Here is a 15,429-nt window from a genome sequence, read left to right as displayed (position 1 = left end):
TTTGCTCCCCAGCACTGAGTTTGGTGTCAAAAAAGGCACTAAGTGCTTGTCAGTTTTACTTAACTGAATTGATCAACACAAACATGAAGAAAAAGGTCACCTAACTCTAATATATACATTATACATAATAAACATAACACTATATATAGCTTACATAATTATTCATAATATATGCAAAACACATAGAGATCTTCCTCCATTTATAATGGGGTTACACCCAAAAAAAGTCTCAAGTTGAAAATATTGTAAGTTGAAAACACATTTTATACACTGAACCCACATATATAAAAAATAATAGTTAATACGTATTATTCCACCTGAGTCTGTTACCAGTACTGCCTTAATGATATAATCAGTGTAAACAATTTACAACTAATATTTTATATAAATGCTGTTCATGGATATGCTGGCAGGAAGATGCTATTAAAAGAAAAGTATTTCTTGGAAGTTTGTGCAGGCACTGCAGTTTCAAGACATTGTTCAGGCACCAAAGTGGTCAACACAGGAAGATGATTAGACATAAAAGGATCTTAAAATAAAAGCTATAAGTTAGTGGAAGGTAACACAAGGACTTGTATATTAAGATATTTTATATGAGCGAGTTCTTGATGAGCATAAAGTTTGAAATGAAATTTCTAAAATGTTAATATAACTATTTGTGTTATTAATATCTTAGTGAAAAGTATTCATAATTGCACACAGTTTTAAAAGTCATCACTTTAACATCACTATAACATTTGAGGTAGTATAATAACTTCCATAATGCCAAATAAATTATGAAGGCCGTGTAATAAGTTAGCTGTGAATGATTGTGCTATTTGCATGTGCATGTATGTTGCATATATTTATGCATCTGGGTATGTATGCATGCACATGCATGTGCATGCTTGGAATGATGCATTGAAGGATTATTGTAATTCTGTGATAAGCTTACAAATTATATATCAACTTTAGAGAATTTGCATGTAAAACAGGTTGTAAAGGGCACGTAGCAGTTGAATATCACTTCTCCAAGTTGAGAAACATTTTAGTTTCTTACAGCAGATTTTGAAATCTTGAGGTATAGAAGTAGGTTATTTACATATATGCATATACATATGCAGAGCATATGTATCTCACACACACACACACACACACACACACTCACGGGGTTGGGTATGTACTTTAGAAGACAAAAGAGGACTTTGAGAGAGGACACCTCAGCACACACTGAACACTTCCTGCACCCTTTCACTCATGGCATCACAGACCAGGAAAGTCCCGCCAAGAATAATCTCAGGTGTTTCCACACAAAGGAGGAATTTTGGAACACACAGTCCCACTTAAAGAGTCACACCTCCTGCATTTCCTGCGTGACCAAAATACGCACAATCACAAGTAAAAATAAAACACGGAGGCAGAATGTCTCTGTATTTTAGAACTGCACTTTGGACAACTCTGCAAACAGCAAAGCTGAGGGCTTGCCAACTATGAACTGGCCCTGACAGCAGGTAAAAGCAGAACAAGGCCAGATGCAGAGAAGCTTGAAATGCACATGCAGATCCAAGAAGGAAGAAGAATCCAAATAAAGAAAAAAAAGACTCAGTTCCAGAGACATAGTCTATCTCTGTGAGAAGGCTTTTGTGGTTCACATCAGGATCATATCAAGTATAAAAGATAGCATTTACCAAGTACCGACATGAGCAAGAAACCCTCTATGTGCTCTACAGTTTTGTCTAAAGATACTTTTAAAATAACGTGAAGAGGTGGAAACTAATCTCATAGCTATGGTATGGCTGAGGAACAAATGACACAGAGATTAGAGTTCATATTATTAAAAAAAAAGATTTTATTTATTCATGAGAGACACAGAAAGAGAGAGAGAGAGGCAGAGACACAGGCAGAGGGAGAAGCAGGCTCCATGCACCGGGAGCCCGATGTGGGATTCGATCCCGGGTCTCCAGGATCGCACCTGGGCCAAAGGCAGGCGCTAAACCGCTGCACCACCCAGGGATCCCTAGAGTTCATATTCTTAATAAATTACAAAATTAGGTCAAGATTCATATGGGCTCAAAAGTTGATTTTGGAACATTTCAATTTACTTATTACACACATGCATGTAAGTATATATTTTATTACTTAGCAACCAGTACTTCTTTCATTTCAAGTATGACTTAAATTCTTTTCAACTAATCTCTGTCAAGGGCAAGTACCTCAATAGGTTGATGGACCCCTCTGACATTTATAGTTGTGCTTTCTGATTTTGAGAGAAAAAAAAACAATCTTCGAACAGTGCAACTGAAATAGGCTATATTTGTGTTCTGATGCCATTATTTAGTAGACATATTAAAGAACATACTTGCAAACACATCCATCCACGATACTCTGTATGTGCTGGTACTGCTACTGCTATTACAACCCAACGGATTACTTTTTATCCAGACAGTATAGCACAATTAGAAAGTCCTGCATTCACCATATACCACAAATCAGATGAGTCCCACTACATCATCAATGCCTATGCTTGACACATTTGCTTGGGAAATTAATTTTCCATCAGGCTCTCTATATAGTCCTAAGCTAACTACCTGGACAGTGTAGCATATTTATGCACATATGCTATCTACTTCTGAGCCACTGTTGTATTCCCCCCATTCTGGGGGTGCTCAATACTCTCTCTGTGGAAAAGCTTATGGGAGCCATAAGCAGCAGGCTATCTTGACAACTCGGTTCCCAGGTTTGCTTACCAGGGGTTCAAACAGTGGACTGGCACTGCTTCCCACGAGTTCAGGAGGAGACTGCACATCAACTTTTTGCAGCCTCCAGGTAGGAGCAAGGAAGAGCAGATACTCAACTGCATGATTAACCAGACCAGTCAGCTAGAGACCGAGCACAGGTACAGTGCACTTGAAAATCTCACAAGCTTGCCGTCTCCATTTAATATATCCCTTAGTATATCACATCATTTTCTTCCTCTTCAAGATACTGTCTATCACTTCCAAACTCTCTTCCATGGTGTTCCCTCAAGGTGGAATAAAAGACAAAATGTAGGCCCATTTCCATTGTGTGCTTATTTTCTACCTAACTTCCATGTGTATTTTCTCTTTATAACATCCTTGGTTTTAGTATGAGTCCTGTCACCAAGGCAACAAGAAGAGAAGCACTTACTTGTAGCACAGGCTGGATTGAGATTTTTACCTCTGTCACCTGAAGGTTCTACCTGGTGGTCCTGCTACTACTCACATGGTGGAAAGACAGGATCACTTACGAGACAAGACATCCCGATGACAAGCAGACGAAAAGATGATGCTCAACATCGTATGTCATTAGAAAACAGAAAAGGAAAACAACGACATACAACCACACGCATTAAAAACAGCCAAAATTCAAAATACTGACAACAACACTGGCAGAGATGTGGAGGAACAGGAACTTCCATTCACTGGTTGGTGGGAATGCAAATGGTACAGCCACTCTGAAAGACAGTTTGGCAGTTCCTCGCAAGATTAAACATTCTCTTTACCATATGATCCAGCAATTGCGTTCCTTGGTATTTATATAACGGAGATAAAAACATATCCACACAGATGTTTACATCTTGGAAGCAACCAAGATGTCCTTCAATATGTAAATGGATAAACAAACTGTGCTATGCCCATACAACAGTTTTTTTTTTTTATTTATTTATGATAGTCACAGAGAGAGAGAGAAGCAGAGACACAGGCAAAGGGAGAAGCAGGCTCCATGCACCGGGAGCCCGACGTGGGATTCGATCCCAGGTCTCCAGGATCGCGCCCTGGGCCAAAGGCAGGCGCCAAACCGTGCGCCACCCAGGGATCCCCATACAACAGTATTATTCGGTAATAAAAAGAAATGAGCTATCAAGCCATGGAAAGACATAGAAGAAATTTAAATGCACAATTACTAAGTGAGAAAAAAGGCTACATACTATATGGTTCCAATCACATGACGTTCCAAAAAAAGCACAAGTGTGGAGACATAAGGTAAAAAGGGAATGGTTACCAGCGATTTGAGAGGATAGAGGGATGGGTTGAGGGCTTAGTAGGTGAAGCACAGAGAATGTTTAGGGCTATGAAACTACTCTGTATAATACTATAATGGTGGCTACATGTCATTATATATTCTGTCCAAATGCTCCACAGAGCATTTTCTCATGTGCTTGTTGGCCATGTCTATGTCTTCCTCTGTGAGATTTCTCTTCATGTCTTTTGCCCATTTCATGATTGGATTGTTTGTTTCTTTGCTGTTGAGTTTAACAAGTTCTTTATAGATCTTGGAAACTAGCCCTTTATCTGATACGTCATTTGCAAATATCTTCTCCCATTCTGTAGGTCTCCTTTTGGTTAGGTCCAGTTATATATCAGAAGCAGTAGATGGATTACTTTTTAGTATCACTGTTTTTAGTACTGCCATGTTTCTTCTAGTCTTTCCCAACATATTTTTAATTGTTATATCACTTTCCTAAAAATTGTTTTACTTATTGCTTGGGCACCTGAGGATTAAATGCAAATTCATTTATTTTACATCATTTTAACACATTCTAAAGTGTCAAATATAAAGTGCTGATTAAAAAAAAGGAAAAAATCTCTACCTTATGACTCATTGGCACCTCTAACTCACACTCTATGATGTTCCTGTGATATATTTTTCAGATGCTGCTGCCTCAATGTTTCTTTCATTAAGGACCATTTTAATGAGCCTTTATATTAATTCCAAGCCTCTCTTGAAATTCCAAGAGAATCTGTTCTATATATTCACCAGATAGAGATTTTGCTCTCCTTTTCCCAGAGACATCTCATTGTCTAGTGTCACCAATCTGACTTACAAGAAAAGTTAAGAGGCTTCATTTCCTTTAAAAAGGAGCCAAAGCACACCACACTTCCTCCATAACCTAGTCAGAATGTCAACATCTCATCCCACTGCCATCAGACCAGTTTTTTTTGTATCGAAGTAGTAGGTAAGAAAGAGTCTGAATAGTGCTGCTCAACAGCACTCAATCTCAGCCCTGATTGGGGCTCCTATTATTTTGCTATCTATGGGTAACTATCTATGATTTGCATAATGACCTGAGTTAACACAGTCCATTAAGATATTAAAGTTTCACAAAATCACTTGAGCATTTTATTTTTTGAGGCAAATAATCAATTCGCTCTTAATGAATGTTGAACACTGTGTAATTATGATAAGAAAGAAGGGTAGGAAAACAAGGTATAAACTAGTTTTTAAAAATGCATTTAAATAATCATCTAATACATAAAATTTCTAAATTGCATAAAAATAATTCTGTGAAACATTTAATTTGGAGGGCACTTGTGACAAGATAATTTTAAGAACCTAAAATTTCACATTCTTGAGAAATCCCCTGAAATACAGCATAAAATGAAGCACAAAAAAATATATTTATATAATTCACCCTAAATTTGCTGCTCAAAATAGTTTTATGGGTTTTTTTTTTTTTTCATGAGAGACATGAGAGAGAGAGAGGCAGAGACATAGGCAGAGGGAGAAGCAGGCTCCCTGCAGGGGCCTTATGCAGGACTCAATCCTAGGATCCTGGGATCATGACCTGAGCCAAAGGCTGATGTGACACCACTGAGCCACCCAGGCACCTTTTATGGTTTTTGGTCCATGCTGTCTATCTTTAAGTAACAAACTCATAAAAAAGACAAGTCTGTAATAAAATAACTTTTCATCCTAAACTTGTTTTTCATGGTGCCCGTTGGTTAGAGGAGAGATAAATGTGTTGAATCTGTAAAATTTCTGTTATGTCATTTTTAGGAGAGAAAAAGATAAAGAATGGGAAGGGAACATTTTCTGAATATCTACTATACTTAGGACACTTTCCATTTACTACCGGTTACAACTTTGCAAATGGTCTCTCACTTCAGAACTTCTGTCATCATTCTAAGGTGAGAAAACAAAATCAGGGTATAAGTAACTTGATCAGTCAGGTAGAGGTATATTTAAACAATGGTTTCTGATCCCAAAGTCTGTGTTCTTTCCATTCTCCAGTGCTGCTTCCCTTATAAATTGTTGGCACTCATAATTTTGTTATCATACATCTCTATCAGTTTGTAATTTGTAATGTATTTACAAAAAAAATGCTTTCAAGAAAGCTAGTGCACATTACTGGACTTGTTCCAGGTCATAAAATTAAGTAGGCACTGTGTTGTATAACAGAATAATAATAATAATAAAAACTGCCATTCATTGAAGTTCTAACATATATCAAACACTCCACTAGTACATTATATGCACTACAATATTTAATTAAACCTCAGAAAACCTCTATATAACAAATATTATTTATCCATATTAGAAATGAAAGAAAAAGATTCAAGGAGTTGAAATAATTTGATAATATTTTGATAAAATATATCATTGTAATCCATGTTACTGTGGACTACTCGACTTTGATGCTTACACTCCATCCACTCTGCTCTATCCCTATCTTCCATTTAATGAGCAAACTGTGTCACATTCCAAATTAAGCACAACTGAAGTGCAAAACACTTATTAGGATAATGCCACTGTCATGTTACTACTACCTGGAATGGCATCCCTCTCTCCTTTCTTATTTAATTAATAACAGGATTAGGATTAATATTCTTCTATATGCATTATAGAATATTGTATATTAGGACAAGTACATGAAAGAAGTTAAAAGGATAATACTTATTTTTATTTTATATTGAAGAAGTAAGGTATTATTTTATACACAACTACATAAAGGACACAGTGATTATTGTTAAAAGTATTGTCTTGCATTGGATGAACTTAGTTCAAAAGTTTAATGTGAGAAGTAATTTCCTTGAGAACAAAACACACACCTGTAAATATCCTAACTACCTGAATTCTGAGTAATAGCTAGTGTGCACCTTTTTATTGGATTTCAGTCTGATTTCATTGTTATAAAAATTAACTCAATTTGGGACTATACCAAAATTAAAATCTTTTGCACAATGAAGGAAATCATCAGCAAAAAGAAAAGCCAACCTTGAAGGGGAGAAGATGTTTGCAACTGATATATCTGATAAAACATTAATATCCAAAAATATATAAAGAACTTACATAACTCAACACCAAAAAAAAAAATCACAAATAATTGATTAAAATGGGAAGGAGGACCCGAATAAACATTTTTTTCTGAAGAAGACACACTAGGATGACAAACACATGAAAAGATGCTCAAAATCACTAATCATCAAGGAAATGCAAACCCAAACTACAATGAGATATCACTTTATACCTGACAGAATGACTAGAATAAAAAAGACAAGAAATAATGAGTATTGGCAAGAATGTGGAGAAAAAGGAACCCTCATACATTGTTGGCAAAAATGTAAATTGGTATAGCCACTGTGAAAACCAGTATGGAAATTCTTTAAAAAATTAAAAATAGAACTACCATATGGTCCAGAAATTCCACTACTGGGTATTTACCCAAAGAAAATGAAAAAAACTAAATCAGAAAGATATATACATCCCTATATTTATTGCAGCATTATTTACAAGAGCCAAAATGTGGAAGCAACCCAAGTATCTATGAATGTGTGTGTGTGTGTGTATACATACATATGCAATGGAATATTACTGAGCCATCAAAAAAGGATAAGATCTTGCCATTCGTCAAAAAAGAGATGGACCTAGAGGGTAATATGCTAAGTGAAATAAGTCAGGCAGAGAAAGACAAATGCCATGTGGTTTCACTTATATGTGAAATCTAAAAAACAAAATAAATAAACAAATAAAAATGGTAAGCAGAAACAGATCCATAAATACAGAGAACAAAGTGATGGTTCCTAGAGGGGAGGAGGTAAATGGATGGACAAAATGGTGAAGGAGAGTGGGAGATACAGGCTTCTAATTCTGGAATGAATAAATCACAGGAATACAAGGTACAGCATAGGAAATAGTCAATGGTATCATAATGGTGGGGTAGCTGGGTGGCTCAGTTAAGCATCTGCCTTTGGCCTAGCATGATTTCAGGGTCCTGGAATCGAGCCCAATGTCAGGCTCCCTTCTCCCTCCACTTATGCACTCACACACACACTTGCACTCTCTCTTTCTTTCTCTCTCTCAAATGAATAAATAAAATCTTTAAAGAAATATAATGGTGTCATAATGGTGTTGTATGGTACAGATGGTAGCTACACTTCTGGTGAGCATAGCCTAATGTATGAATGTGTCAAATCACTATATTGTACACCTGAAACTAATGTCACATTGCATGTCAACTATACATCAATTTTTTAAAATAAAATAAATTCAATTACTTCATTAGGACCTTTGGGAAAATATATCTGACAGAATTGATAAAGGTTGGAGGTATTCACTATTTTCTGTCCTACTCATGTTAAGTCAGCCACATTTTACTCAATATATTGATACTCTTAGTTTAGAATTGCCAGGTAAATATTACTAGACATACTTATTATGAAAAAATTCCATATCCTAGAATATTAAGGAAAAACTAACACTAATCAGAAATTATTTATCTTCCAATAATAAAGTACTTTACCTGTGTGTATGAAATATGCTTTTCAATTATTCACACAAAGGCAAGCTATCTTTCAAATAAATGACACACAAAACTGCTAAAACATTTAACTTTTATATTTCAATAAATATTTTTAATATCTTATATTCTGGGGTTTTCACTATCAAAAAATGGCACTGTTATAATTTAAATACCCCTTGGTTATTTGATTTTATCATTATACCTTTTCCATTATCTTATTATTCAAATAAGTTTGTCTTTACTACTCCAGTTAAAACATCCTTTCCCAAAACACTTAAGTATCTTACCAATTCCACCTTTTACTTGATCATTTCTGAAATATTTCATAACTCCTCCTTTCTAGTCTTCCAGAAATGTTTTACACCTTTTGCCGCCATCCCCCTCATAAAACATCTTTAATTTAGCATGTACTGCCATTTTTCCCAGACCCATTCTGACCACCTTTCTCTGACTCTTCCACTGGTCTCTCCCCAACAGTGGCCTTCTTTAAATCTCAATATTCTCTGTGAAGTATCCTGGTTCCTCTTTTCCGTATTTCTCTTCTTTTAATGATCCCTCCAACTATCGTGCTCTGAAATATCATACATGTATTGAGTTCTCAATTTACACCTTCAGCCTCTTTCAATCACTAGTTTTCCTGTTAGATTTATCCATCTGAGTGGATTACTATCTCAAGTTCAGTTTAACTAGATTAAATTGATATTCTTCTTCTCTAAATCCAGGCAATCTGTTCTTCCTTCTTTGACGTTCTCAGTCTCAAGTAATTGGCTATAGATATGATGGAGATCTTGATGGGATGAGTTCCTCCCCTCCTTGGCACAGAGTTCCCTACATGCTAAAGCTGAGTTAACACTACTACAGTGCGACCCCCCCACCCAGCTCTCCTCTCCTTACTCCGCACTTCCTACCGTTCTAGTTTTGCTCCCCTTTGCCTCTCAATCCCCATCCTTACTACCCTCCCAGCCTCTTCACTTCTCTCTCACCATTCTGGGCAAAGAATAGGGTCAATTCTCTGCACAAAGATGACAATAATTTTCACTTGCTTAGAGGTTTAACTCCAACATCTTTACCAGAGTTTGAAGGGTTCCTTACAATCTTGCCCCAATTCATCAAATTGGCATTACATTCATTCCCACCAAACATCCTAGACTTGAGTTGGAGTACTTTCAAGACCTAAAAATATTGTCATGCTTTTCATCTTTATATTCTCTCTTCCCTCTGCTGGAAATGAACTTCCACTCCTCTCAGAGTAAAAAGTTCAGCCCCCCCATTCAAAATCCCAATCAAGATGAACTGCTCTTTAAAATTCTCCACAACCCCCTTTATCAGCTACACAACACCCCGGCTCTCATAGTGTTTTGTTCATGCGTATGATACACCATGTTTTAACTGTTGTGTATTTACAGTATTGTTCAATGGTGAATTTCCTAAAGGAAGGGATGATAATATCTTAGTCAGCCTCTACCTCACTGAGGCCATGTAACTCACACAGTGAGCTCTCCATAATTCTTTGTTGGGAGCTGGCTTAGTAAAAATTTCATACAATACATACCTTAAACTTTTATATTATATACATTATATATGACCTATGTATTATAGACCTTAGATATATATATATACACACACACACACATATACATACAGTATGTATATACACATGTTAATAAACTATGCGTACATATATATGTGCATTTATGGTGTATGTATGAAATATGTTAAGGCTGAAAAGGCCCTTAGATATCATCTTTTCTAATCAATGAATATTACAAACTCAGAAACCAAGAACCAAAGTCATTAAATGACTTTGCTAATGCTCTGCAGCTTGTTAGTGACAAACACAGTGTTAAAGTTCCTGTCCTAGTTCCTTATCCAGTCAGTATACCTTTCCCTACATCTCTGTAATTCAATGATGTGACCAATAACGTGACTCCCTACAGTCTCCTGTACCAAGACCAAGTGTATTCCACCGGAATAGACATCCCACATGGTCTCACCTCATTTTCTCTCTCAATTCTCTTCCTGACACTTTATTTTTCATCACGTGATATACACTTAGCATTCTTTCATCTCTACACTTTCATTCCCAGTGTGTCCCTCTCCTTTAAATATCCCCTAGTTCTTCTGATAACAATTCTCAATTTCTTTATAGAAATAGTAAAGCCTCCTTTCCCCCAGGGAAAAAAAAAATAAAGAGGTCATTACTGTCCTTTCTAGCTTAACTCATTTTTTTTCCATCAAATCAAGGACCACCATAAAAGAGATGTCATCATCCTCCTCATCATGCTTTTATTTGCACATGCACATAACTTTGAAATTTACATATTACTTTCTAATAACTCACTCATTCAATCTTCATAACGCAATGAGTAGTCAGAAGAAGGGATCATCACATTTATATGCAGCTGAGAAAACAAGGGGTCAGAAGTTAAGTGAACTGCCAACGTTCCTACAGCTAGCAAGGGCTGGAACTGGCACTGGAACCAAGGTCTCCATATCCTTGCTCCTGAGAGTTTTCCACTATTTTAAATGGTTTATTGGCTTGTGTTCCCACCATGACATTTATGTTGACATATATTGGCACCTCAGATGCTACCCAGTGAACATCGCCTAGACTCTTCTTCCATCTGAAGATTACTGCCTGGCTTTTCCTACTTTAATATCACAAATTTCAACCAGGCAAGTGCTATTTTGTCCAACACTTACTTACTTGAGAAGCTCTTACCAAGCATCCAAATAATACCATTTAATGGTAAGTTATAGTTTGATCATTGTTTGTTGTTACGACCGAGTTTTTGAAAGGTAAAACCATGGGTTTAGCTAAATTAGAGAAGCTCTTCAACTCTTTGTTTTAAAATGAAATATATTAATATGATTTCATCTGTACTTACCAATCAACTAATATTTAAACTCCAAGTGCTGGCTCATGCTAACATCCAAATGACTCTTCTAAAAGTGTGTGTGTGTGTTATTTCTTGCAACATTCAAAGGCAATTTAGGTACTTTGGCTTGTAATAAATATCTGTTCAATCTGCTCACTAAGTTGCTGGAGAGATGCAACTTCTTTAAAAATTTCAGGATATCGGTATAATTGTAGAGCAGACTGATCTGTCTCTGCAGCAGGGGGTTACAGACAGTTGAAATCGGGAAAGAGACCCACTCTGTAACTTGTTTGCAATCCCTGCCCAATACATCTTTTCCCTCCTTTCTACTGCAGCCTTCTCTCCATGTTTAGGCATTGCCAAGAAACTCTTCATTTGCCCCTACCCCTAAGCGAAGGAATAACGTTTCCTACTTCATTCCTATAAGCATGCCAAGTTTCAGGTCTGCTGAAGAATTCTCGGTGTCCTTTAGCAGAGGAGGAAAAAAAGCCACTAGAGGAAGGGGAGTAATTTCTCACTTGGTATTGTTTTCCTGCCTGTCACTATCCCACCAGGACCTCTAGTCAGCACTTTGCCTGAAGGTTCTGAGGCACAATTAGTTGCTGCTTTTGTTAGTTGGTTGAAAACAAAGCAGAAGAATCCCCGTGGCAGGAAAAGTTTAAACCTCAACATCCTCACAATCGTACCCTTTAAAAATGGCACAATTCACTAATTAAGAACTGGTCTTTAACACCCTCTGGGGCGAGCTCACTGGAGCCCCATTTGCCTTTAACTGTTAGAACTCCCCTCACTTGGCTGGCTTCCACGTGTCCCACATATCACAAAGCTACACTTAACAAATTCAACTCTATACCCACAACATATCATGGCATTGCGCAAATTGCCTGAAGACGGGGCGGGGGGCGGGGGGTGCAAAAACCGGCTCTAAGCTGTTTGCTTGCTCTTTCCTGGAAATATATTTAAGAAACTCCTAGTAGAAGGAAAATCCAGGGGTCAAAAAAAAAAAAAAATGCACTTCATTATGAAAGTGCAGTGCTGGGCGTCCTCATTAACTCCAGGGCTGCGAGAGAAATATCATTCCAGTGACTCACTAATGCCTCTTAGTTGTTAGGTTTTTCTTTCCTAACAGCATCGGACGTGACCTAATTTGCTTCCTAGTAATCATACTTTTTACCTTAGGATCCCAGCACACCCGGGCTATCAAGCAGCTCGGGGCGGTGGGTGGGGTGGGGTGGGGGGCTCCTGCAGCCGGGCAGTTTCGGAATGGGGCCCCAGGCGGGAGGATGAAAGAGGGGAGAACTCCGTCCCACTTACCAGTCTTCCAGAGGTAGAGGGTGGGTGCCTCAGCCCCGCCGGGAGCCGCAGCCCCGCAGGCTCCGGGGCGCAGCAGCAGCAGCAGCAGCAGCAGCAGCAGGAGCAGCGGCAGCAGCTGCAGGACACCCCGGCGCGGGCCCGGGGCGCCGGGGCTCTGGGACGCCGAGCGCCTCGCTTGCAGCCCCATGCCGCCCGCCGCCGCTCGGGGGCCGGATCCCCAACGCCGCCCGCAGGCAATTCCCCTCCGCCCTCGCCCCGTCCTCCCAAGCAGTTCGCAAAGCAAAGCTCTTCCCTGCTATTGTTCGTTTCGGGTGCAAAGGAGGGAAAGCGCGTTTAACACCAGGGAACAATAGCGTCCGCGGTGGCCGGGGCTGCGGCCGCCACCGCCGCTGGCGGGGATGCTGCTGCGGCTGCCATTCCGCGCGGAGTGGCGGGTCCTAGCGCGAGGGAGGCGCGGTCCGCGGGGGGCCCCGCTGACGGAGCCGGGCTGGGAGGCAGCGCACCCCGCCGCCGGCTGCAGGGGGAGGGGAGGGAGGGGAGGGAGGGGAGGGGGGCCGCGAAGGAGCGAGGGGGGCTGCAGGCGGGAGGAGGCGAGCGCGCCAGGCAGGGCGAGAGGAAGGAGCCGAGGCGAGAGCGGGCAGCCAGACCAGCGCGCCCGCCCGAGAACTCCCTTGCACATGGTGCGACGAAACAGGTTTGGAAGGATGCGCCAATAAAAAGAGCGCTCGCCCGACGGGCTCCAGCGTGACAAATGACAGGCATCGAAATTCACCGTCATCCGAGGAGCCAAACGCCGGATCTGCGGGCACGCTATTCTTAGTGTGCATTTACACAAAGCATCGGTGTTTGTGATTTATCTATAAGCGGCGGCTTCTGAATTACTTTATGTGGGGAGCAAGGATTTATGATCAGATGTGAAGAACATAGTAAAAGAGCAGAGTTGTCGACTTGCTGTTGAAATGCATTTGGACACTTTTGTCATTGTTGTTGTTTCTTCTTCTTCTTCTTCTTCTTTTTTTTTAACTTGATCTGTTCTCAATAGCAATATGAACGGTATTGACCCATTGGGACAATTCAAAGGGCACTGTCTTTTTAGGGTCTTTGAAATTGAAATAGTATTTATTAAGCGTTTCACAATGCTACTCCAGTTATGTGGATAAAATTTCACAAAAACCAATCCTGAAATTTTGTTTCAGATCTGCATGAAATGAAAGGGCTGACCCCTTACCTACTTCTGTCCCCAAATATGCTACCCTCAAGTACCCACACAGCTGTGAGTAAAGCTAAGGGGAGAATCGGGTTTCCACTATTTGGGTATCTCCCAATTAGTACTTTCTTTACCTAAAAAATCCTGGACATTAATTTCTCTGAACTCTTACTATAGAAAAATGCCTTTCATAATCTAAGTAACCTGATGTTTTGGGGTCTTTTGTTCTTTGTGTTTTTACTTTCTTAAACCACACACAATAAAGGAATGTGTATGAAATCAGATAATGCTTTGCCCTTTCTCGCCTTCTCTCTTTCCGTCAATAATAACCTTTTATTAATTCATTTTCTAGTAAAGCTAAAATAATAAGGCATTTAGCCAATTAAAAAGTCAGCAAACAGAAAGCCAAAGAAAACTATCCACATCCGGTCAGCAATACTTGGCCAAATAAAATTTAAAAAGCAGGAAAACTACTCTTTATGACTTTACTCCAACAACACAGCCAACTCAAGAGTTTAAAATGAGGAAACTACCGTTTCTGAAAGAGGAAACCTTCCATAAAGCTCTCTTGGGACGCCTGCCGTTTTGCAGATCATTCCAGACACAGCCCTTCTGCCTGCATTAGATTAAAAGCAGGTTTGATCAAATAATTCCCAGGTCCTGCCTGTTTAAGTATTCTGACATCAGAGGAAATTAGCAATGTTTAAGGTTGCAGATTCGGTCTTTGTTTACTTTCCACTCTGTTAGGCCTCTAAGAGGGAATTAAAAGCTCAGAGAGTCCTAGCTCTGCCAGTCTGTGACTAGGAGAGATAAACTAGTGTGGATTACTATTCCTTCACTGGTTTAAAACACACACATACACACGCGCGCGCAAGCAACAATCAAAAGATTATAGGTTGATAAGGGATACAAAGGAAGTCTGATCCTAACAAATGTATGGTTCCCCAGAGGAGCACTTGTTTCAACAGTTACACCCAAGAAGAAAACAGAACCTGCTATGGCTTCCTTGGTTCTGTCCTCTTAGGGGAAACTCCACAGCATCACTCTACAATGGCAGTGCTTTCCTATTCTGATTATGTTTATTTCTCAGCTACTGTTAGGGCCTTTCAGGTTTACCCTGAAATCCTCTAACTCCAGCACAGGGAAGATTTCAATTGGAAGTACTGTGTTCACAACAGCCTACTTTCAGCATTCTTAGGGAGTCCCAAACCAATTCACCAAGTAGAAACTCATTATATAACAGAAGACAGACAATCTAAAGAGTCAAGTTAGTATGATTTAATGTGCAGGGTAATTAGCCCTTCAAGAAGCCATCATATGCTATAGTTAATGGCTTACTGTCAAAAGAAAATTTAAGAGTCTGATGTTTATATTTATCCATGATCATAGAATAATTACTCATCTGGTCAAGAGTTTAAATGTTATAGCTACAACTTCAAGCATTGTACATAAAAGCCAGGAAGCACTTCTAAGTAAAAAAAAAAAGTGCTGCCATCTAAAATACACAA

General features: G+C 39.1%; 1 protein-coding gene across 1 annotated transcript in view; it reads right to left on the bottom strand.

Moving 5' to 3' along the window:
- The window catches only part of THSD7A (thrombospondin type 1 domain containing 7A), a 428,088-nt gene extending 414,905 nt beyond the window's left edge, over positions 1–13,183 (bottom strand). Inside the window, exon 1 of the mRNA XM_077856743.1 lies at positions 12,715–13,183. Within this exon, the coding sequence (XP_077712869.1) occupies positions 12,715–12,901 (187 nt within the window). The 5' untranslated portion in view covers positions 12,902–13,183. The remainder of the gene's footprint in view (positions 1–12,714) is intronic.
- Positions 13,184–15,429: the final 2,246 nt, after the last annotated feature.

Source organism: Canis aureus, chromosome 18, assembly GCF_053574225.1.
Source record: "Canis aureus isolate CA01 chromosome 18, VMU_Caureus_v.1.0, whole genome shotgun sequence".
Lineage (NCBI taxonomy): Eukaryota > Metazoa > Chordata > Mammalia > Carnivora > Canidae > Canis > Canis aureus.
This window is presented reverse-complemented; position numbering and strand designations above follow the sequence as displayed.